The sequence below is a fragment of the Elgaria multicarinata genome, chromosome 9, assembly GCF_023053635.1.
Source record: "Elgaria multicarinata webbii isolate HBS135686 ecotype San Diego chromosome 9, rElgMul1.1.pri, whole genome shotgun sequence".
Lineage (NCBI taxonomy): Eukaryota > Metazoa > Chordata > Lepidosauria > Squamata > Anguidae > Elgaria > Elgaria multicarinata.
Genome location: NC_086179.1, coordinates 49,936,139 through 49,960,446, shown reverse-complemented (window position 1 = coordinate 49,960,446; position 24,308 = coordinate 49,936,139). Strand labels below are relative to the sequence as shown.

The 24,308-nt window shown below is 38.5% G+C and overlaps 1 protein-coding gene across 3 annotated transcripts in view; it reads right to left on the bottom strand.

Moving 5' to 3' along the window:
• Positions 1–24,308, bottom strand: part of PPP1R12A (protein phosphatase 1 regulatory subunit 12A) — a 104,352-nt gene that overhangs the window by 10,127 nt on the left and 69,917 nt on the right. The window contains exons 10-23 of one of the 3 annotated variants that reach the window (XM_063133835.1): positions 22,360–22,476; positions 20,440–20,652; positions 18,774–18,991; positions 17,808–17,960; positions 17,224–17,400; positions 13,112–13,202; positions 9,250–9,447; positions 8,944–9,097; positions 7,282–7,400; positions 7,021–7,086; positions 6,022–6,038; positions 4,087–4,213; positions 2,502–2,606; positions 597–644 (exon numbers count right to left, since the gene is read on the bottom strand). In XM_063133835.1, coding sequence (XP_062989905.1) covers positions 597–644; positions 2,502–2,606; positions 4,087–4,213; positions 6,022–6,038; positions 7,021–7,086; positions 7,282–7,400; positions 8,944–9,097; positions 9,250–9,447; positions 13,112–13,202; positions 17,224–17,400; positions 17,808–17,960; positions 18,774–18,991; positions 20,440–20,652; positions 22,360–22,476 — 1,803 coding nt within the window. The remainder of the gene's footprint in view (positions 1–596; positions 645–2,501; positions 2,607–4,086; positions 4,214–6,021; positions 6,039–7,020; positions 7,087–7,281; positions 7,401–8,943; positions 9,098–9,249; positions 9,448–13,111; positions 13,203–17,223; positions 17,401–17,807; positions 17,961–18,773; positions 18,992–20,439; positions 20,653–22,359; positions 22,477–24,308) is intronic. The other 2 variants (XM_063133836.1, XM_063133837.1) reach the window with 2 other exon arrangements.

Genomic DNA, 24,308 nt, shown 5'->3' with positions numbered 1-24,308 from the left:
CATAAACCATGGTGGCCACATTGTCAGATGATTGAGACATTAACTGGGATATCACATGAGCCCTTCCTAGTTAAGAGCTTGGCAGTAGCTCTGCTTACTCTTGGAAGTGATTATATGGGGGCTACGGGAACTTGCCCTTAGTCACTGTCATCCACAGCACTACAGAGTTGGCTACTGAGTTCTGTCTAATATAAGCAGCTGCCTACACAACCTTTACAGTATAAACACACTTGACAATTCCTGCAAACTTCAACTCCTGAGCCAAGATATGTTCAAGATCTTTATAATTCTATAGCAATGTAGGGAGATACTTTATTGGGACAGAAAGTATTTGTCACAAATTAATCCACAAAATGTTAAGACTAAGATTATTTATAATTCTGAAATATGAAAGAAGTATTAGACCTAGTCAATAATAAATGAATCTTATGAAACTGAAATCACAAGGACACGTATAAGTATCTACCTATGACATCCTATTCAGACATCTGGTTGTTTAATATTCTTATTTGCATATTGTTTTCCAGTTCACATTATTTTACAAGACTCTAAATTATATCTGCATCAGGTGATCAAAATCATAGGGAGAAACTTACCCTTTTTTCCATTTCTAGCAGAGACCTGTCAGCAAATCTTTCCTGCCTCTGAAATAGAAAAGTGATAACATGCAGGGTCATGCACAATAGGGGGATATGGGAAAAAGAGATGCAGGTAAGAAAGGCCTTGATATATTACCAGTAACAAGTTGTATCCAATTTAAGTCCCATCTATTTCAATATGTGGAACTAGCATTTGATAAACCCAATATAAATTTATTTTTTTCCTGTAACATGCAAAACTTCCAAAGACACTGAAGCTGATGGACACTTTTCAATTAAATGAAACAAATTTGAAACCTCAGGCATATTTTGGACATAATGCTAAACAATGGTTCCATGTTATGTAAACAAACTGAGATTTGTCAGTGCTACCCTAAGTTCTTTTCCAGGAGTGTTGCAAGAAGACTAGACATTTTCACTTCCTTTTTTTTTTTAACTAACCACACTTCACTGTAATGGTTAGTCTTAAGAGTAAAAGAACCTTCGTGCTAGATCAGACCAAAAGCCTATCTAGTGCAGCATTCTGTTCTCACAGTGGCCAACCAGATGCCTGTAAGACATTCACAAACAGGATATGAGGCCACTGTCTTCCCTAGCAAGTGGTATGATACTTAAGCTAATGGATAGCCATCATGACAAATGGATAGCCATTGAGAGCCTTATCCTCCCTAATCCCCCTTTAAAACCATCCAGATTGTTGGCCTTAACTATATCTTGTGGTGGCAAATTCCATACTTAACTATATGCTGTGTGAAGGTGTACTTCCTTTTACATGATCTCCTACCATTTAGAGTCACTGGATGACCCCAAGTCAAGTATTATGAGAAATAATATTTTCTCCACACTGCGTTTTTATACACTGCTATCATGTCCCCCTGTACCCTTACTCACCATTTCTGTAAGCTAAGAGCCCAAGCATTGTAGGTTTTCCTTGTAGGGGAACTGATAATTTTCATTGCCCTTTTCTGCATCTTTTCCAGCTCTACAGTGTCCTTTTGAGGAGCAGTGACCAGAAGTGTACATAGTATTCCAGGCATGTTTACACCATAGATTTGTATAAAAGCATTATGATATTAGCAGTTTTATTTTCTCTTCCTTTCCTAATGATCTATGATCTTAACCATGATATATTTATTGAAACAAACCAAATTTAAACCATGGATTATTGTTAGCTTGTTTCCCTAAAACTGATTGCCTTAAAACGTAGCACCAACATCTCAAAAATCATGTAAGAAACCCAATGCAAATTACACGATCCTCCTCCTGACCATTTTATCCTCACAACCTTTTGAGATAGGTTCAGCTGAGAGTCTGTGACTGGGTCAAAGTCACCTAGTGACCTTCATGGCTAAGTGGGGACTAGAAGCTGGACCTCCTGAGTCCTAGTACAGCACTCTAACCACTACAACACATTGGCCGCACACATCGGGGGTCTTTGACATGGGAAAATGCTTTCAATATTATAGCTACATTAACATATTCACATTGTTAATGTTGATTCATTGTTATTTCACAGCATTTCTAGGAGTATAATTAGTGATATTGTCTCTGGGCCCAACTCTTACTTTAAAAACACACATTTCACATTTCATTTGTCTAATATACCACTATAGTGTGTGTGTGTGTGTGTGTGTGTGTGTAGTTGAGGTCCAACATGGAACTCAAGATAAGAATCCTGTGTCCTTACATCTCCAAGAGCAAAGCTAAAGCTCAATGGAATTTGTTATGCCAAATATTGATGTATATTTCTAATACTTTTGTGCCGGCTTTATAACAAACAGGAATAAAGCAATAAAATGAAGAGGTGCTATTTAAGTACCATATTGCCACACCAAGAAAATGCCAAATTGATTCTTGGATCCTTGGTGATATCCATCTTATTGACAGTTTGGAAATACAAACCTGAGTTGCCTTTTCCAGCTGTAGCTTAAGATCCGTCAGTTCCATGTTGGTATCATGTAACTGTGCTTTCAGTTTTTCATTTTCAGCTACAATCTGTTCATAAAGCTAAAAAGACATGCAATACATTTATTTTTATTTATTTATTACATATTTATACTGCCCAACAGCCAAGGCTCTCTGGGCAGTTCACAATTAAACTCTTTATTATCATGCATTTCTTCAAAATTGCATTATGATTATATTTACAAAGGGGTTAATTCTTATAGAAGAATACGTGGGCAGCCTTCTAAATCATCTAGTCAGGTATGTTGCCTCCTAAAATGGCCATCCAGATGTCTCCAGAAGCAGGGCATGAAGACATTAGCCATCTCCTGCTTTTGCTCCCCAGCAACAAAGGTTCAGTGGCCTATTGCCTCTGTCTGTGGAGCTTCCATAAGGGAGCCATCATAACAACAGCCATGGATAGACCTATTTTCCCTTTTAAATCTACATAGGCCAGTGGTGCAGCGAAGGGAGTTTAGAGTATTGGCAATTTGAAGGACACCAGCTTGTAAAAGAATGATTCAGAGAAAAAGGTCTACTTGGTATGGAGAATTATGTCCAAATTGCCACCTCAGTATAATAGAAGTTATAGTCAAGGACAAATCCCTCTGAAATTTCCCATAACATGGCATCCTCACTTGTGAGAGGGAAGTAGAAATGCACAGTGAGGGTACTAAGGGAAAGGTTAGGGAAAAGACAGTGGCTCTTTTCACATGTCATGGTGGAAATTCGTGTGTTATTTAACCCAAGAATTCTGCGCATGAGCAGAGCTTGTGAGACACATGCTCATTGTTTCTGCTTTTAAATTTACATCCCAGAAACACCTGGATTGTTTCTTGACATACAAAACCAGAAACTGCCTATGGTTTGATCCTCGGTTGGTAATTAAAATCAGAAACAGCTTGCATGCTCTGCATGTCACCGCAATTCCTGGGTTAAACAATGCAGGAATTGCTGTCATGATGTCTGAACCTGGTCAATGCTGAGTTAAAGAAAGGAAGGGATAAAGGGAAACCTAAAAGAAGGCCTAAGGACAAGAGCAGATGTATGCGGTTGTGGAAGGTCATACTAACAGGGGAAGCTAGTGAAACAGAGGGACAGTACTTACATTTTAGATTTAAGGTATGAGGATGGCATATGACAGGACAGTCACATGTGAGCATGGGTGGGCAGTTGCAGGAAGCAGCAAAGCTGGAGCCTAGGTGAGAGAATGCCAAAGGACTGGGAGACACCAAGAGCAAAATGCACTTGGCTCATGGAAGAAAGATGGGAGGCGTTTGTGCCTAATCTTATAAGTTCCATGAAGGGACCAAGATCAGCAATTACGGAAAGAGCTTGGACTGAATCTAGAGAATATAAATGGACAGGGAACCAAGGACAAAAGCAGAAAGCTTCCTCCAAACTTCCCTGTTATGTTGCACAAATTATTTTATAGCCCTGGAAGAGTACGTATGTGTTTCAAGTTAAACTGAATTAAGGCAGCCATACAGAATTATTTTATGTATATAAGTTATCTTGTGAACACACTACTAAAGTAAGATACCTTTTTAAAATCTGTTGTATCTTCTTTTTCTAGCTTGCTGGAATATGATTTGCGATCTTCCAAGTAACTGTATCCAGTCCGTCCTAGTAGTGAGTCATAACGATCTCCTGATGACCCTGTGTCATATCTGTAACACAAAAGGGAAAGTTCAAAATTCTCACTGCTCAATTCAGACTTCAAACCAAACCACGGTTTGAGGTAACTAATTCAAGAACTAAAATATGTTCTTTCCAAACATACGTGTAAATAATAGTTTACAATGCTGTGTTTTGTTTTTTACTTTTTTCACTGCTGAAATATCCTAAACCATGTTCTACTGCTAGCAAATCAACACAAGGAGTGCTGCCTTGATCCCATCAGATGGTGCTCCTAAGAAGGCACCACAGCTTAAGATGTTCTTGCTTTAGTCTGCTATTGATCATGCAGCAAGCTTCACGTCTTTCACCTGCTTTACTTGGGAACAAAAACATGTTTCTTTCATGTCCTAAAAGGTGCATGAAGCATGATTTCATAACCAGCAATGTTTCATTACACTTTCCTGCACCATCCTGCTCTTGTTTCCATGGCCTTTGCACCCATTGCACTCCAACCCCCTTCAGCTTCAACTGAAATCCCTTGAGACCCACATTTCAGTAAGTCTTCCAATCCTACTATCCACAAGTGATCCTTGGTTGAGTTTCACACCTAAGTCGTGTGTGTGTGTGTGTGTGTGTGTGTGAGAGAGAGAGAGAGAGAGAGAGAGAGAGAGAGAGAGAGAGAGAGAGAGAGAGGGAGGGAGGGAGGGAATGGGAGTATATGTGAACCATTTGAGAAATTTTATTAAATTAAGCAGTATATACTATTAATAAATAAGGAAGGAAGGAAGAAAAATACTCACTTCTTTTTATAGAATAAATTCAAAGTGACTTGAGATAAGTTTTAAATAAAAGATATCACTAGTATCTGGGGGGAAATGGGAGACGATGATGCAAGTGTAAAAAACCTGAAAGTTATTCTTTTACTTCACCTCTCTTTGTAAAGTCTGTTCAATAATAAAATAATGTACTTGCTACTCTTGCTTTCACTTGAATTAGGAAACCTTTATCTGCATTGGGAACTGGTTTAATAGCCAGGGACAAAAAGATGGGCAAAGCCATCAAGGCTCTGGGAGGACTATGCCAGAGCTGAGAGAAACTTTGGTGAACCACAGGAATTGCCCATTCTGAATTTTCACTTTGTGAAACAGCTATAATTATGATGTGTCGATTTGCACATTAATCCACAATTTGCAAAGTTCAAAATTATAGTTTCACATACTGGATTGCCACCAATCTCAAACCATGTTTTGTCAATTTGGATATTGTAGCAAACCACAGTAAAGTTCTAAAACCATAGTTTGGCATGGCATCTAAATGACGTAACTGTGTTTGTATTAATATTTTTGTTAATTTGATACAGAGCAAGCATATTTGTTTTTACTCTTTTACTTCTCTCCAATTTGAAGATATGTAAGAGCAAATTAGGGCTATAGCCTCAGAGCACTTACACCCAGTATCAGGCAACTGAGAATTGTCTTCCCTTTAGAAAACTCAAAAAGAGTGGCTAAACACTCTTTGATTTAGATGGGATGAACCACACAATGGCCATCACTTCTGTAAACAGTAAACAATGTTTTTCGGCACTAGGAGAACATTTATTTTATAATCCCTAGGAGACTGTGATGTTGAAATGGAGATGGCATCGTAATAGTACTGCCACTGTCTTGTTTAAATTACTATAGTTTCGATGCTTATGAAGAACTAAGCCATGGGTGAGGTTTCTGCCATACAGTATCATTTTCAAAATGCTTTTCTCCCCTAAAGTATGCCTAAATTGTCATAGCATTAGCTATATTACACAATCAAGGATTTTATATTGCACATCATAATGAAATCTAAACATAAGAAGTATACATACCTTGAAAGGCTATCACTCTGAAAGATGAAAATAAATAAAAGCAATTTTAGGAGATAGTCTGTATTCAACAAGGAAATTATTCACAACACAATGAAGCGAGGGTAGTTGGAAGGCATCTCATCGGGTCTAATTAACATATACTATTTAAATAAGCTTAAGAGCAAGAACAAAATATGTAACAGAATATACCCGGTGGAAACATAGTCCAATATCTAAACAGCTGATTTATGTATACATCAAAGGATGCCAAGAGGGACTTTTAACTTTTCTCCTTGAACAACTGATACTCAACCCAAGCCAAAGTGCTTTTAAAGGCTTTTGTTTCAAAAGCAGCTTGTAGATGGAGGCTGCGGTTTGACACACACACAAGCCCAAAGCCTTCTGGGGCACCTAGAATTATCTACTTTATTCCTTGTATTTCAACCAACCATTTTACAAAGTATTCATATGACATGGCAAATACAAATGAAAGCTGATCCTAATGAAATGTTCACATGAAGCAGATATGATAGGAATAGCTTCATGGTGACATTACCACAACAAAGTAGTTATCTTCAGTGAATGTACTAGCCATAGCAGAGGAGTGATTAAAAGCATCTAGTACTTGCAATGGGGATAAGTGGAATTTTGCCTTTTGTAAAATATGCAGTCAAATTCCAAAGTTATCATTTAATTAAAGATATACTTATTGTTCTATGTGTAATGGAAACCTTCTTCTTACTCAACAAGTGAAAACCAGAGTGAAAGTATATTAAGAAAAACAGTGAAGGTACATGGAACAACACTGTGTGCAATGAGAGAGGACTGAATGGGGCAGATTAATGGAATGAAGTATAATGATAGGAAGTTCAAATAACATAGTCATGCATTCCCTGCTCATAAACACATTTTTACTCCAAGCCTGTACCATCAGAGGATTCAATCTTCCTTCACAGAAGCTTAAGTAGATGTATAACATAATAGATTGCATGTAACAAAACCAGAAATGAACTATATTACCTGTGTTTCTTTTTTATTTGTTCCCTCTTCTGAATCAGACAGGTGTTCCTGTTCATTTTCATCACTCTGAGGGGAAAACCCATTTAAAATTAGTTTGCATTTATATACTGCAATGTGAAACAACAAGCAGATTCACAGGTTGTCCAATTAATAGCATTGCTTAAGTTTATTATTTACTATAATACAGACGGGCTGACTAAATCCTTCCTAAAGTGTTTCTAAACACAGATCTATGGACCATTTTAACGAGTTCTCACTTACATCGTGAGTCCAAAAAGAAACTCCTGTAGATCTTCGTTTTTCTCTTGGCCGTCGTCTTTCCCTTATTGATTTTGTCTGTGATTTATCTTCTTCCTTTTCTTCTTCTTTCTTCCCGGTTTCTATTTAAATGGTAATGTTTTAATAAAGTTTAGAAAGCATTCTGATATATAACACATAACTTTTTTCTATTCCTTCCTGAAGCAAGACACACAGCATCCAATTTTAAGGAACAGAATCCTAAAGCAGTCTGGGAATACAAAATCATTATTTGAGAATATGGTTTAATTTTAAAGTGCCATCATTCTCCTTATACATCATTCCTAGCTGTACATCATCCAAACTAGAATATTTCAGTGTAGTATTGCATGGACTGTAGCCTTAAGAATCAAAGCCTAATGCACCTGCATATATTACGACATTTACAAACACATGTTCACCAAAGCATACAGAGCACACTTTTTTTAGATAAGCATTTGTTTAGCCAGAAGCATCAAGAATTCAACGTGCAACAGACCCTTTTGGAGAAAGATTTGTATTTAAACTAGTTAAGATTTTTTTCTTTGCATGACAATCCTTTTAATTAAATACAGCAATTTTAAGACCATGGTACTGATCCATTTCTATAAAATTATATTTGAAGTAACATGTCAGTAAGATGAAATCTTAACTTTCAAATTGATTGATCAGCTCCAAAATGCTTTTATTAACTTGTACAAGAATTATTAAGCAGGGCTGCGCAAGCATATAACATTCGTTTGCTATCATGCACTTTATCAGTGTGGTTACCCTTGAACTAACATAAGAAACCAGGTACTTGTTTATTTCACTGCTGCAATCTTCAAGGCTGAAAAATGAATCTATGTTAAGGTGACAAAACTTTTTTGTTTAAGTTCCTGCCACAATTCAAAATTAAAATTTAGGGCCTATGTCACAGGGCAAACTGCCATCTTGGCCCTGTGGGGAAGAAGAAGGACCGAGGGGACAGGAGCAGGCAGAACTAACATCGGGGCCTGCTCCTCTTGGACTCTTCCCCCACCCCCACAGGGCAAACTGCCATCTTGGCCCTGTGGGGGAGAAGAAGGACCAAGGGGACAGGAGCAGGCAGAAGTAACATCGGAGCCTGCTCCTCTTGGACTCCTCCCCCCCCAACAGGGCAAACTGCCATCTTGGCCCTGTGGGGAAGAAGAAGGACCTAGGGGACAGGAGCAGGCAGAAGTAACATCGGGGCCTGCTCTTCTTGGACTCTCTCTCTCTCTCTCTCTCTTTCTCTCTCCTCCCTCCCTCCCTCCCTCCTGGACTCCTTTTCCTTGTGTGTCATGTCTTTATTAGATTGTAAGCCTGAGGGCAGGGCCTGTCTTTTTTGCTAAGTGTAAGCCGCTCCGAGAGCCTTTTTTGGCTGAGGAGCGGGGTATAAGTATGATAAATAAATAAATAAAATAAATAAATGTCATTATGGAAACCTTTGATCAAGTTAAGTTTACCCTACAGAAGGTAATTAAAAAAGACAATTCTTAAAGAAATGAGAAAATCCTAGGTGGTGATGCACCAAGAGGGTTTCTAACTGTTTTTACCAATTACTCATTAAGATCAACTACATTCCCTCAAGGGGTGGTGGTTTCATTGGCAATGAAATCAAAGAAAAAGACATCAGAAAAGCCTTACCCCTCTCATTTTCCTTTGCTCCACTTCTGGAGTAAGCAGAAGTTATACCTATAATGCTGTTTGGTCTGTTTAACTGGCTTGAAGAACTAGAAGAGGTGGCAACTGAAGAAGTTGATGAAGTAGTTGAAGATGTAGTTCTATAGCGATGATATGGCTAGTCAACAAGAGAAAATCCTTATCAGTTTTGAAATGTTAGGAAGCATATAAATGCATGTTCAATTATTATAATCAAGAAAGACATCTACAATTTCAGAACCATCACAATGCACATTCACACCTATGACATAAAACAAAAACATAAAATACCTCCTCTATTGTTCGTGCATATCTTTGCCTATAATCATCATCTTTAGTTTCAGATTCTTTCTTTTCCTCCTGTTTTTCTTTGTCTTGTTTTTCTTTTTCCTCTTTTTCTTTTTCTTCATTCTCTTGTTCCCTGGTTCGTGTAGGACGACTTCTACCAATAGTTTTTTCAGCTTCTTGTAGATCAGTCAGTGTTACACCCTGTAGAAGAAACCCATCCATCAAAGCAGGTGACTCATCAAACCTCCATTATCCAATTTGACATCTGCTGTTATTCAAGCCATATGTATTAAAGCTAAACAATCTTTTAATAAAATATGTTTAGGTTATTCTTAACAGCATTCCAGGAAGCTTTGCATAATGTTTTGCATTCAGTTATAGATTTCCAAGTTCAAAAGTATCTATGTAGTATTTCAGAGAATGGAATAAACCCTTATTTGTATATTTAACATGATATGAAGTTACTTCATGTATGCCCTTCCTTCTCAATTTCACACTATTGATATATTTTGTACATAGGTGATTAAACTTGAGTACCACACAATAGGACATCAATGGAACTTAACTTAGTTGTGCCTAGTACCACTGAAAGCAACAAGACTTGAATTAGTTGTTATTAAGGCATTGATTTCAATAGGACTTCATGATTAATTTCAGTTGGAGTTGGGCCACTGTGCCCCTCAGGAAAATGTTCTACTATCTTGTCCACCAAGAACAAGATAAAGTATAATGGATTTAAGTCACAGGAAAGCAGAGGTTTCAAGGAAGCAGGGATTATTGGTGTCTGAAGCACCCAAACAGCCAAATTTAGCTTATCTGCACGTTAAATTTGGCCCTTTGGGTGTTCTGCATCTGTTACAGAGCGCCGAAAGGGTTAAGTTTAGATTGTAAACTAGCTAAATTTAACCATTGTAACACTCTGTAAGAGTCACAGAATAGTAGAGTTGGAAAGGGCCTATAACACCATTGAGTCCAAGCCCCTGCTCAATGCAGGAATCCACATTAAAGCAACCCTAACAGATGGCTGTCCAGCTGCCTCTTGAATGCCTCTAGTGTGGGAGAGCCCACAATCTCTCTAGGTAATTGGTTCCATTGTCTTACTGATCTAACAGGAAGTTTTTCCTGATGTTCAGCTGGAATCTGGTTTTCTGTAACTTAAACCCATTATTCCATGTCCTGCACTCTGGGAGGATCGAGAAGAGTTCCTGGCCCTCCTCTGTGTGACAACCTTTTAAGTATTTGAAGAGTGCTATCATGTCTCCCCTCAGTCTTCTCTTCGGAAGGCTAAACATGCCCAGCTCTTTCAGTTTCTGCTCATAGGGCTTTGTTTCCAGATCCCTGATCATCCTTGTTACCCTGCTCTAGACACCCTCCAGCTTGTCTGCATCCTTCTTGAAGTGTGGTGCCCAGAACTGGACGCAATGGTCAGGATGAGGCCTAACCAGTGCAGAATAAAGGGGAACCAGTACCTCGTGTGATTTGTTAGCTATACTTCTATTAATGCATCACACTGTTGGCTCATATTCAGCTTGTGACCTACAACAATTCTTGCCTGTAGTATTGCTGAGCCAAGTATCCCCCTTCTTGTAACTGTTCATTTGATTTCTTTTTCTTAGGTGTAGAACTTGGTATTTATCCCTATGTAATTTCATTCTGTTTTCAGCCCGGTGCTCTAGCCTATCAAGATAACTTTGAACTTTGTTTCCTTCTTCCAGTTATCCCACCCAATTTTGAGTCATCTTCAAATTTGATAAGCATTCCTTGTACCTCCTTGCCTAAATCATTAACAACGATGTTGAAGAGCACTGGGCTCAAGTGCTGTGGTACCTTGTTTGTTACCTCCCACAGCTTGAGAAGGTACCATTGATGCGTTTTCTTTGAGTCCAATTCTATAGCCAATTGTGGATCCACCTAATAGTTGTTCCATCTAGCCCACTTTTAACTACTTTGTTAATCAGAATGTCACAGAGCACTTTGTCAAAAGCTTTACTAAAGTCAAGATATATTATGACCACAGCAGTCCCACAGTCCACAAGGGAAGTTACCTGATCAAAAATGAGATCAGATTAGTCTGGCAGGATTTGTTGGTCCTGTTCAGAAGACATCTTAAACCACAGTTTTAACCATGGTGCTTAAGCCAGAAAGCTGGGCTGTATTCAGGAGACACCTTAAACCATGGCTTTAACCACTGTGACCAAGGCAAAAAGCCTTATTCACCGTGGTTAAAGACGTGGTTTAAGGTGACTTCTGAACACAGCCCAGCTTTCTGGCTTAAGCACTGTGGTTAAAGCCATGGTTTAAGGTGTCTTCTGAACGGGGACATTCCTGACAAATCCATGTTGGCTTCTAGTAATCACTCCATTTTTTTCAAAGTGCTTGACTTCTTGAAAATATGCTTCTAAATTTCCCAGGGATTGATGCAGACTGACTGTTCTGTAGTTCCAAGGTTCTTCCTTTTTGCCATTTTTGAAGATAGGGACATTAGCCCTCCTGCAGTCATCCGGCCCTTCACCCATCCTCCATTATTTCACAAAGAATAGAGTAGTTTGCTACCAAATGTGGGCAGCAAACCTGCAATTATGTGGCTGGGTGTTTGTGCAGGGAGTGGGGGGAATACTGAGTACACACACACCACACTTGTCCGCAACCTGTACCTGGGGTTGAAAATGACTCCCATACCTTCAGAGGTTGCCCATCCCTGGTATAGAGTATCCCATCTTGGGGGCAGTGATATAGTAAGATAGCGGGCATATTCCAAATCATACAATTACATACATGAACTGGCTTAAATTAAAATGTAATGAAGATGGAGGAACAGAAACTATAATGAAAACTTGCAGTAGCAGAGTTAATTCAAGGAATAACTGTAAGCCATAGAAACTCAGTTTGCAGACTGTTTTAAAAAGCTTCGAGTTTAGACTGCTGTTCAAGTGCTCTCTGAGAAACTATACTGGGACAACACAGGTGAAGTACTTAACAGTGGATCAAACTCGGGTTGCCATGAGAATCCTTAAAGTAAAGCCAACCTACCCCCACAAAAACAAAAAAACAAAACCACAACCCTATAAACTTCCAAGACACAATGATTGTGTCTGCACATCATGCTAAACCATAGCTTAGTATGACATGCATGAACAGAAATAAGCAATGGCAAGAGGAGAATTTCAGAAGCTTTTTCTTTTGGCTAACTGCTGTTTGTTATGTTATCCTGAGCAACAAATGTGATTAATATTAAACCACAGTTTCAAATGCAAACCACATGGGAAAATATGAGAGCAGAAGAAAACTTTCTAATTTCCTCCTCTCAACTGTGCAGTAAGAGAGGAGGAGAGCATGTGAGCCCAATGGTTGCTGTGGCTCATTCACTTTGCATGTGGCCCTTACCCAATTTTCAAGGGGGGGACCTAGAGGAGCAGAAGAGGATTAGGGGGAAGTGGGGGGGGGGGGGGCGGAGCCAAAACGGATATAAAAAGGAAAACCTCCCTCCATCCCCAGCATATTACCTCCAAGGGAATATGGCCTTCAGAAGGCTCCTCACCCCTGTGCTAAACCATAACTTAGTGAGATGTTCAGAAGTGGCCCATAAAATTAAGAAACCTGGCTCAGAAAAGGGGTGGGGAAATCTCACCACAATAAAAAAATGCACTCATTAGTGGGGAGTTAAATAACACGCTGGTGGATCCTTGTAGAAGACTTGTCACTTGTTCCATATATTTAAATTCTATGTTTCTATACTTTGATATGGTTAATAAAAGTATGAAGCATCTCTTTTGCTCTAGGAAGGCTAGTGAATTCATAGGAATCATAGAACCAGTGTGTTGAACTAAAATATGCTCCCTAAATGTATCTTATAAGACTACTGTACCTGTGTGGATCTTCTAGACTGTCTTGCTTGCCTTGATCTAGCTTTTCTTTGGGATTCAGATTCTTCATCCCGAACTGGAGTGAGGTATGACCTAGAGTTGAAGACTTACTAATTAGTAATCACTGTAAAATAATCAAACTTTTGGAGACTAAAGCAACAGAAAAAGCAGCAACTGAAGCCTTCCAACTAAGTCACAAATTCATTAGGAAGCAACTGACCAAAGTTTTAAGAGAGATTCATGAGAGGAAAAGCATTGTCAGTCCTTTTTACACCAATGATTGCTATAGGGGAATAAGGCCAATGCCCATGTTTTGCTATAATGCAGTACTGACCTTATGTAGGCGCATCATATTCTGATAAAACAATACTGCCAATTCAACACCCTAATTTAGGGATCAGCAACTGGCTGCCCCAGAATCAAACCCATCCCATTCTGGGGTCTCACCAGGGTTTCTAACTCAGAGACAATAGAGTATTTATGGTGTTTGTAGCAACTGGCAATGGGGTGGGGGAAAGAAGGGGGGAACACCCTGTGACCTGGAACCGTTATCAATTCCTTAAAGTGGTACACCATGTAAACTAGTTGCTGATGAGGATAACCACTCCCTTCTAGCAAATGTGAAGTGCTACTGCTTTGCAGAACTAGTGTTTTAAAAATGATTTACCGTATTTCTTCGATTCTAAGACACACTTTTCCCCCATATAAACATCTCTAAAAACGGGGTGCGTCTTAGAATTGCAGGTGTGATTATTATTCTTAGAATCAAAGCTTTTTTTTCTGTTGGTGGTACTGAAATTAGTGTGCGTCTTACAATCGATGTCGTCTTACAATAGAAAAAATACGGTAGTACTATCAAATCTGTCAACACTAAATCAACCATGACTTCCAATGGAATGGCCGAGTTCAAATATAATGGGAAAGCATAGCTGCACTTTACAAGAATGTGCCACAGAAATTTGACATGCTCCCTCTCCATCTTTTGTAAGTGAGAAGAGGTTTTTGAAAACATCCACTTTCAGTTTTTAAAAGACTGTAGTTTGAACTCAGGAAATGATATTTAGTTAACAAACATGGATCAAACTGTGGTTTTAGGTCCTGAGTTGTTTGAACTAACTAATGGGAAACTGGTTTATTCAAAACTGAAAGCAATTTTCAAATCCGTTACCCTGGTGTATGAAGGAGGGGAGGGAGGGGCAGTATGAGAGCCTGATCCTGGCTGCCATGCATTTTTGTAGTTGAAAGCTATGGTTTCCTCTGTCTTAATGTGCCATATAAGAAAAACAAAGCTATTAATAAAGCAGGCAATTGCCCTTACGCCTGGAACGCTCTTCCAGAACATTTGAGAACTACAAGTTCAATCGCAGCTTTTAAAGTTCAGCTAAAAACTTTTCTTTTTTCTAAAGCTTTTAAAACTTGATTTTGTTCTGACTTTTATACTGTTAGTTTTACTCTACCCTGTGCCTGTTTGGTGCATTCTCTTCCCCTTCTTATTGTTTTCTTATGATTTTATTAGATGTAAGCCTATGCGGCAGGGTTTTGCTATTTTATTGTTTTACTCTGTACAGCACCATGTACATTGATGGTGCTATATAAATAAATAAATTAAATTAATTAACCATTAAATATGTCCAAAAGTGAGCTATTATACTCCTTTTGATGGGAAAGCCAGTGTTATCAATGCAAATTTAACACTGTTTACAAACCGTGACAGTTCACCATGGGTTATTTACACATGGTGAGGCTATGGGATGGGCAGACACCATTTTGAATATGCAACTCCTGTTCAGGGGATGCGTGTTGTGTCCTGCAAACCCAGTGAGCATAGGTTATGTAAGGGTTGAACAATCCTCACATAACCCATGGTCTGTTTATACGAGGGTTGTTTAACATTCACATAACTCACATACTTGCCAGGTTTGCATGACATGACAACCACAGCTTTCCATTACATACAGGATTCAGAACTATGGTTAATTACTTCCATAGAAATCAGGATTCAGAAACCAATTTTAACCCATGGTTTAAAGTTGGGTTTCTAAATCCTGGCTTGTTTGGAAGCATTTAACCTTAGTTCCCATCTTACATATATGGGCAACTATGCTTAACTGCGTGTTCTTGGTTAAGTTCACTGTTTGGGCAAAAGAAATGCCAAAATGGCAGCAAAAGTGTTAAGTGCAGGTGCATGGTGCTTAGGCTTGTACAAGGTTAAGCCAGGATTTGATCATCCTAATACAGACAGTATTCCATCCATTCAGTAAAGCTTGTGGCATATGAATTTCTGGGAATTTTCCTATGCCTAGTTACCCTAAATTGTTGTCAGCCATGCTTAAATTAGTGCAGATACCTTAAAATATTTTAGTAGCAGGCAGTCACTTTACGTTATGTCCAAGCAGTTAACAAATTTATGTGATAAAATACTGAACTCTTAATGCATATTTGGCAACTAAACTACCTTAGTATCAGATAATTTTTAAATTGTTGGCATTCTGTATCAATGTTGTATCAAGTATGCAGTCCTATGAGTTAGACAATTTGGGACAACACAGTTTTAAAAATCAAGGAAATTCAAACCATGAACATAAATCTAAATGCGTTATTTCAACCTGTGCAACACACATGCAACACCTTGACAGCTGGTGAGAGTGAACAAACCGGATACCTGAATTTTGAACTTACTTGCTTTTCAGCTCCTCTCAGTCTTTTCAACTATTTTTTTAAAAAAATTAAATGCTTATAATAAAATTTAGTCTTTCAATACTCTTAAGATATATTATATAATGCCCCAGTCTCAACTACCATTTCCTGAATGAAAGTTATTGGTGTACTGCCTTGCACTTTTTTAGTTGTGCTGAAAATGCCTTTCAAAGCATGAAGAATTCTTATTGTGTTATATGTTAACTTGACCTCCTATATTTCAAGGTACGATCAAAGCATGTTATCCATGTGGTAGAACATTGGTATAGTATGTTCTATAATAAACTGATGTTTAAAATGGAATTAAAAACCTAGTCTCAGAACTCTCAAAGTTGTTCCAGCGTACACACACACACAGAGTCCTATCACACTATAAAAATAGGTCTGAGGCATGAGCTTACAGAGTCAACAACTTCAAATGCATGAAACAGGAAGAGAAGGTTATTTGTATGTGTATGCAAAAAATCTAACTGGAAACTCTAGAAAGGGTAGAGTCCCTGGCTTGCTGTGACTATTCCGCTAAAGAGAAACCTTTACTGTCTGTATGGAAATCTATTTGCTACTGGGATATTAAGCTCACTTGCCACATTCTCCATCTACCTGATATTTCACCAGATGTAAGTTTTTAAATGTATCTTCACAGTCTTTGTCTTAAAGTTTAGATGCCTATTTACTTGCTTTACACTTTTCATTTTCAAATGAACTAAAATCTTTAAAATAACTTACATAAATAAACCCTGGTATTTTGATGTGCATATAAAAAGTTGCTATTTGACAATCTAAATCTTTAAAACAATGGTGTTCATATTTATAATTGAGAGGTGAGAGGCACAGCAAGTTCAAACAAAGGCATTTTTTAACACACAAAGTCACTTGGGAAGAAAGAAGACAAAAAGGAATTGTGGCCCAAAGAACAAGGTCCCACAGGAAAACAGAACATTTACAGCAAGGTAGGAGAAAAGGTGCTCTCAAAAATGTACTGCATGACTTGTCACCTTTATATTTGTTAGGGTTGTTTTAATTTTAAAAATATATGTTTCCACATTTACGAGAAAACTATCAGTTTGGAAACATTTCTTCCACTCTAAAAAGTAAATAAATTCTTCTCACAAGTCATGAAAATTAAAAACTCTCCTCAGTGATTGGAAGATAATGAAGGGCTGGCTGTGAGTGTGGAGATACTAAACATGTACACCACCCACTACTTTAATTTTAAAAATGGGAGGAATTATGTATAGAAAGGACCTAATGTGGGAAATGGCATTTTACATGAGCCTACAAGTTTCCCATCACATATATTATATGTGAGCAAAGCTTTAATGTGTTTACAGTTTTATCAATGAGTAGGCATTTGTTCACCTTACACTAATGGATCGCTCTGCACAAGAGAAATGTTATTCTCAGAAGTTTTACACACCTGCGTCTCTCCCTGACCTCTGAAGTTGAGGACACAGTGCCAGAAGTAGTTGTAGTCAAGGCTGTGGTAGTAGTCGCAGTATTTACAACTGATGGTGCAACAGGAACGGTCACTGCTGTAGGAACATTGTCTTTGTCTCTCTCAGTACTATCCTCAGCCCATAAACGATTTGAGGTACTATAGCATCATAGCAGCAACACAAAAAGAGAAAAGGAAATAGCTAAACAATGAAAGCACTTTACTAAAACAGTGTGATACAAAGGGATGGATTTTTTCTTTTTTAAAAAATACACAGATTTGAGAAGGCCTTTGCTATAGAAGCAACTAAATGTCTCCAGGTGAGCTTTATTAGAAATAATAAGCTGACCAAGCTTAGACTATATTTTCACTCTATTCCGAAGCATTGGTTTTACTGCCATGCATACCTATTACTTTATAATGCAAGACATTTTCATTTTGAGCCAAATTGCATACTAATAGGAAAAAATGAAAAAAATCCAGAGCCCAGAAACTTCTACACAAAAATGCATGCACATACGCAAAGCACACAATGGACTTAAGACAAAGCACAATACTGCTCTTACCTGCTTTGAATGCCTGCTGTCGCTGAACCTGTTGTAACCTTTGTAGCAGTGCTTGTGCTAGAAAACAGGCTTTTCTGAAGACCAGCTGGGGAGGTAACTGTTGATACTGATGTAATGCTTGGCATACTAGAACTAATCAAGTCATCTTGTCTTCTACCAAAGGAACAATTGAAATGTCATGTGAATTTACAAAAAGAAACACCATATTTGTGAAGTGATTAAAGGAATCACTCTCAATTTCTATTGACTTCAGATATTACATAGAAAAATTACCATCATTTACAGCAACTGAATCCCCATTTTCTCCTTTCCACAAATGACTACAAAACCTTAAACCGCAATTCTCAGACAACGTGTGTGCTCACCAAGCTTCCTGCCCCCTCCTGATTTTATTTTTAAATTTAATTTTAAAAATTGCTTTACTGGGAGGCAGGCATACTGCAAATTGAAGTGCTGGCTCCAGTGTCATCTTTATTTCCAAGAATAACAAATGTGTCTGGGCTCCAGAGGTATTCTTAGAAAATAAAAAAAGTTGAGTTGCCGTAGCCCAGTGCTTCATTTTCAAGCGTGCCCAGCGACATAGAAACAACAAAAAGTTAAGCATCATGGGGGTGCTAAAAGGTGGCAACAAGTGGCATGTGGGGCAGGGGCTAAAAGGGGTGCCTGTGATTTGTGTCACTGTGTTTTGCCATTTTGGGGAGCAGGTTAGCTGATTTTGTTTATTTCAGTAAATGTGTGTATTTGCTTGTGTTTGTCACATGTGTAGTGTGTGTTTTGTTTGAGTTTAGGGTTACTGTGTGTGCACAGGATATGTGTGATTTACCTGGAGTATTTTCCCCCCACATGTTTTTTGTATGTGCCATTTTGTGAAAGAACAGATGATCCCCTCTAAAAATTCCATATGTACCCAACCAGTTAGGAACCCCTTACATACGCTGTTCTCAGATCACAGTTTCATTTATTTACCTTCTCTGACAGCTTGTGTTTAATGGGGAAGATCCTTCATTTGAAATATTTTTCTTTGCATCTTCTTCCCATTTTCTTCTTGTACAAGAACCACTACCACGTATTAAACTAGCAGAAGTATCCCTGTTTTCTTTCTCTTCAATGTCTGATGTACTGGCCAGCCGTCTTGGTATTGTAGGTGTAACATATGCAAGTCTAGTTGCTTTTGTATCTTTCTCCTGCAAAAGAAAGCATATTTTTCAGGATGCATTTTAGCATGATGAATGTATGGGTACATTTTAAAAAAACTAATTCTACATAAGTGCTATACATGATTCCAATTCTAATCCAGATAGATATATTCCATGTTAAATCTTACAATTTGCTTCAATCAATTTAAGCACAAAATAGTATTAGAACAAGTACCCCGCTGAAATGGAGCAATTTTAATATTATCTGTATTATCTGGCCTTTTTGCTTTTGTTTTAGACTATGGGTGGGCAATGCTTTTATTTTTATATTTTTGTCAAGGGCCAAATTCCCTTGGGGATAATCTAACAATGGGTACATACTGGCAATAGGTGGGGCCAGAGTCAAAAGGGGGGCAGGGCCACGCTCTCGCTCTCTCTTTCTGCCACCACCTTGCTCTCTCTGACACCTTCCCTTCACCTTTGCTGACCAGGGTGCTAGAAGTCTGTTTGTCGCTTCTTGTTGCCAAAGATCTGAACTCATAGTTTGCAGAGGGTTTTTAAAACTAGGCTGAAGGCTGCATGAAATTAATCTGAGTCCCTAGGACCACAGGTTGCCCACATATAAAAAGAGTCATGCTGGATCAGACCAAAGCTCTGTCTAATCCAGCATTCTGATCCCACAATGGCTAGATGCCTATGGGAAGCCTACAAGCAGGACATAAATGCAATAGCACCCCTGTTTTTAGACTTCCTAGTTAATGTTTAAAAACAGTATCATCCAGGAATACAGCTTTTGAAGTCTGTTTGTCACTAATGCTCTGCAGATTTCACTGTAAAGAAAAACAACCCAAAACTCTGGTATTTGAGAAAACAAATAATTAGTTACCAAACCTGAACTAAATTACAGAGACCAATGAACATGCCTGGTAATCATACAGAATTATTCTTCCTACACAAGCTGTTAGCAAAATAAGCATGTGCTGTGCCCCTCCCCATCACTGAATTTTACTGAAAGTGAAAGACATTGCTTTACTTATTATGCAAGAAAGGAGCAAAAGCCTTATATATAAAACCACAGATAAGTAAGATTCTCTTATTTGAGGGATGGAAAAAATGCTAAACCATTCTTGAAAGCATAGTCTTTCCCCAGGAAACTGCCTCAAGGCACTAGATAAATACAGAAAGAAATACACACAGGCAAAGCACTGAAGCACTGAGTTCTGGAAATCTCTTATAATGTTCCATCTACCAACCACTCAGGACTCTGAGACTTAAACAGGCATTAGGCATATATGTTCATGCTTTCACAGCTTTCAAGTATAGAGATTTTATTCCAGGATATGTGGAAGTGAGAATTTGTTATGGAGTTCGACATCTTCAGACTCTGGTCTTTCTTTTTTAATAAATAAATAAATAAATACACAGCCCTGTTCTGAACCCACCACCAACCACAACTTAATTATGTTTGTGTGTTTTTTTGGGGAAAAAAAGATTACCTTGTCTTTGTTGTCTAATGAAGAGGACAATCTAGGGCTTGAAGCTGAACGCATAACTCCTGTTGAATCCTTTTCTTTCTGAGTTTCTTTGCTAGCTGTAATCTCTGCCAGTGCCCCATAACTGCCAGTCTTTCGAAGACCTAATCTCCAAGAAGCAGGAGACTCATCTTTTCTCTCTTCTTCTTTGGGAGAAACCTTAGTTGAAGTAGGGAACTGTAAAACATATGGTTGCTTTTCTGTAAGTCTTGTTCTCCAAGTGTCCTCTGTGCAATCATTTGAGAGTGCACATGCACAGGCCACAATAAAAGAAATTCTAGAACCTCGACAGGAATGGAATATGCGTATGCCCTTCTCTTCGAGATGTGTGCATCAACCAGAGGACCAGGACTAGTGTCTTCCTGCTCAGTTCCCTTGTGACCACTGATGGTGGCAAATCAAAGTATTATTAGGACAAGGTGAATGTATGTGTTAGGGCAGGAGGGCAGGATGTGCAACTGCACAGAGGACACTTGGAGAACAGCAGTTACAGGTAAGCAACCCTGTTTTCTCCTTCGTGGTCTTTGTGAAGTCCCACATAAGAGAGGCTGCTAAGCTACTTTGTCTAATACTTCGTTATGAACTCCAGATACAAACAACAATGCGTCTTGCCACTGCTCCATCCCTTCTTATTAAAACCCAACATTGTCCCAGATAAAAAGCCACCTTCGGTGTTTTTAGTACCAGTCATTAGAGGTGACCTCTTTTTACTTGATTTAACTTTAGACTCAACACAGCTTGTTAATCATTTATTTATTTATTAAATTTATATACCACCCCATAGCTGAAGCCCTCTGGGCGGTTTACAAAAGTTAAAAACAGTGAACATTAAAAAGTATACAAAATGTTAAACCATCAAAAATATAAAAACAACAGCTGTGAAGCATGTTTCAAAGCTACACGAGTTTTGCTTCCATACAGATCACTTGAAAATTCATAGAGCTACTACAAAAATTCACCTCTAAGTTTCCTGCTTAGCTGCCATATGGGCTTGTTCAGCAGTGGCTAATGCTCTTTTCCAGAGTTACACTCTGACTCAAGAAGATCAATTCTGGCAAGCCTCCTTAAGAAATCTCCCTTAAAACATGTCCGTGCTATAGCTTTTCCCAAAAGGGGAGACATAAAACAGTGTTTCTGTCAATGGAATGGATTTTATCTCTATAAAGGTATTGTTAAAGCACATTTTACCTCCAAACTGAACATAGGAAGCGCAACATTTCTCCCCAGAAGATCAGAGGCAATGAAAAATTTACCAGAAATAAAATATATGGATAACCCAACTAATTTAAACTGTTATATGAAGATAGCTGGGGTTTTCTTTGGACCAAAAGTATGGGGTAATATCATAGTATACTGTCAAGGCATCTGAGATAGCATAAAAAATAAGCTAGCTTGCTATTGCACTTCATGGCAAAGACATTTATCCAACCTCAGGTCATGCACACAGAGAGGCAAACAAGGCTGCCAAGAGGATGGGTGCAAACAATCACTATCAAAGCTCAAGAATTTCCACATTGTGCTTGCTCACAGCAGAATGTGGGACTATACATAGGAAGATACATTCTAACTCTCAGCATTTTTAATTCCATGCTTCAGAAGGTATTTTAAAATTAATTTACTGTACACATATTTTGCATGTCTGCAGAGTAGGAAATAAAATCTCACACAATTTCCTGAGGAAGTTAACAATTCCATTAAAAAAAAATCAATCTGGGAAGAAAAACACCAAACTTTTCAAAGGTTAGCTTTAAATGTTGCACTATAAACTACACACTAACGGGATGCAACGAAGACACGCTGTTTAAAATCATGCAATTGTAGTGTCAACATTGGAATTAACGCTTGTTATTTAGCAACCTGGAAAAATGCACACAAAACCCTCACCAGAGACTTTTCACCTTTACTGGGCACAAGAATAATGCCAGTTTTACGTAAGCCCTGCCTCCATGATGCAGGATCTACAGAGTCCGCCACAGGTATGATAGTAGGAAGAAAGTCATACTAAAGCCAATTGGGACATATAAAAGAAATATAAAGGTTTAAAGGAATATGGTGGTCTTTGGGGGTATGGGGAGAAGTCTACATATTTGAATCCCTATTTACTTTTCACAGAACTTTAGTAAAAGCAATAGGTTCCTTTTCAGTCTTAGGTTTATTCCACAAAAAAAGGACATGTTCACAGAATTATAAACATATACAAGTGGAAATTTTAACATTTAGAGGAATGTTATTTGGGTGGGGTGGGGGTCATGTCCTTGGGAGAAGGAGCAGAAAGTTCAAAAGGGAATTAGCAAAACTCTCCCTTCCACCCCCACGGGGGAACACTGCCACACACAGACAGGAAATAAAGGAGGGAGGGAGACACAGAAAGGTAAAAAGAACATGGGCAAGAATGGGAAAGCAGAAAGAAAAGGAAGCGACTGGATGAATTGCCACTCAGTTTCTCTTTCACGTACACTTCAGGCATCTGAGCCACAATTTATCAACTTCACAGAAGCCTGGACCATGGCCTAAACTGAATAAGGAAACAGGAGGCTACAGCCTGACTCATGGCTTGTTGTTTAACAAATATGAAAACTAGCACTTGTGTTTAAATAGGATGACAGCACTCTGTTCAGAGATTGCCTATCTTGGTACCCTCTCCAAATGGGTACTTTGAAAAATAGGAGGCAGAATCAGCTTTGCATCTCACAATTATGTTCATAATTGTTCATAATCATAATAAGGGAATAAAAAGCTGTGGCTAGGTCCCCAAGACTAACTGGTAGCTTTCTGTAAATGGTAATAACCTCTGTCATAAGTCACATTTACATTCCCTCTCATGCCAATAACTGAATAAAGTGCTAATAAGGCTTTGAACTTTCCTACCCCTGGAAGGTGCTGTGTGTGTGTGTGTGTGTGTGTGTGTGCGCACGCGCACGTGCTTATGTTTGTGTGAAGAACACAAGAAGTGGCTGGGAAAGGAGAGAAAAAGAGCAAGGCTAAAGGCTAGAACAGGAGAGAAAGAAGAAGGCTAAGGATGTCAAAAGGAGAGAAATAGTGAGGCTAGAGGCTGTGGAGAGCAAATAGAGAAAAGTCTGTGTGGGTAGAAGATTGGGCAGACCCAGTGAGCAACTATTTTATTTTCTTTCTGCCCTTCGAACAGCTGATCATGCAGCAGATTCAGGAACAGGAGAGAGAATCTGGTGCCCTAACATTTTCAAGATTTTTATTAAAAATGTTTGAAGGAGGCAGGGAATGGAGAGTTTCAGGGCTGCTGCTGGAGATCCCCACAGGTGCAGCGTTGGGGATCCCTGCTTTAAGGTTTTACTATTGTTTGTGATAAATTAGCTCCAAATTCAAAAGATGTGAAAAAAGAGGAAGCAGAGCCACTATGTAGGAGAACATTACTTCAGTTATGCTAATCAAATGGAGCAAGCAGAGCACTCATACTAAAAACAAGGCTGGGGAAAATAGTGGACCTTGATTCATTCATTCATTCATTCTCATTCTCATTCTCATTCTCTCTCTCTCTCTCTCTCTCTCTCTCTCTCACACACACACACACACACACACACAGAGAGAGAGAAGTTAGAATTTAAAATTTTCTCCCCCTAATTCTGAGGGACTAAAACACCAAAAAAGAATATTGAAACTGAAATAAGTGGGAATGAGAAAACAAATCAAGCAGAGACTGGATGCTACTTCCCTTCTCTTCAATGGGCTCATATAGTTTTATTTATTTATTTATTATTTATTTATTACATTTCTATACCGCCCAATAGCCGGAGCTCTCTGGGCGGTTCACAAAAACAGTAGTGGCACAAACTCTCTGGTCACCTCAGTTGGGTGAA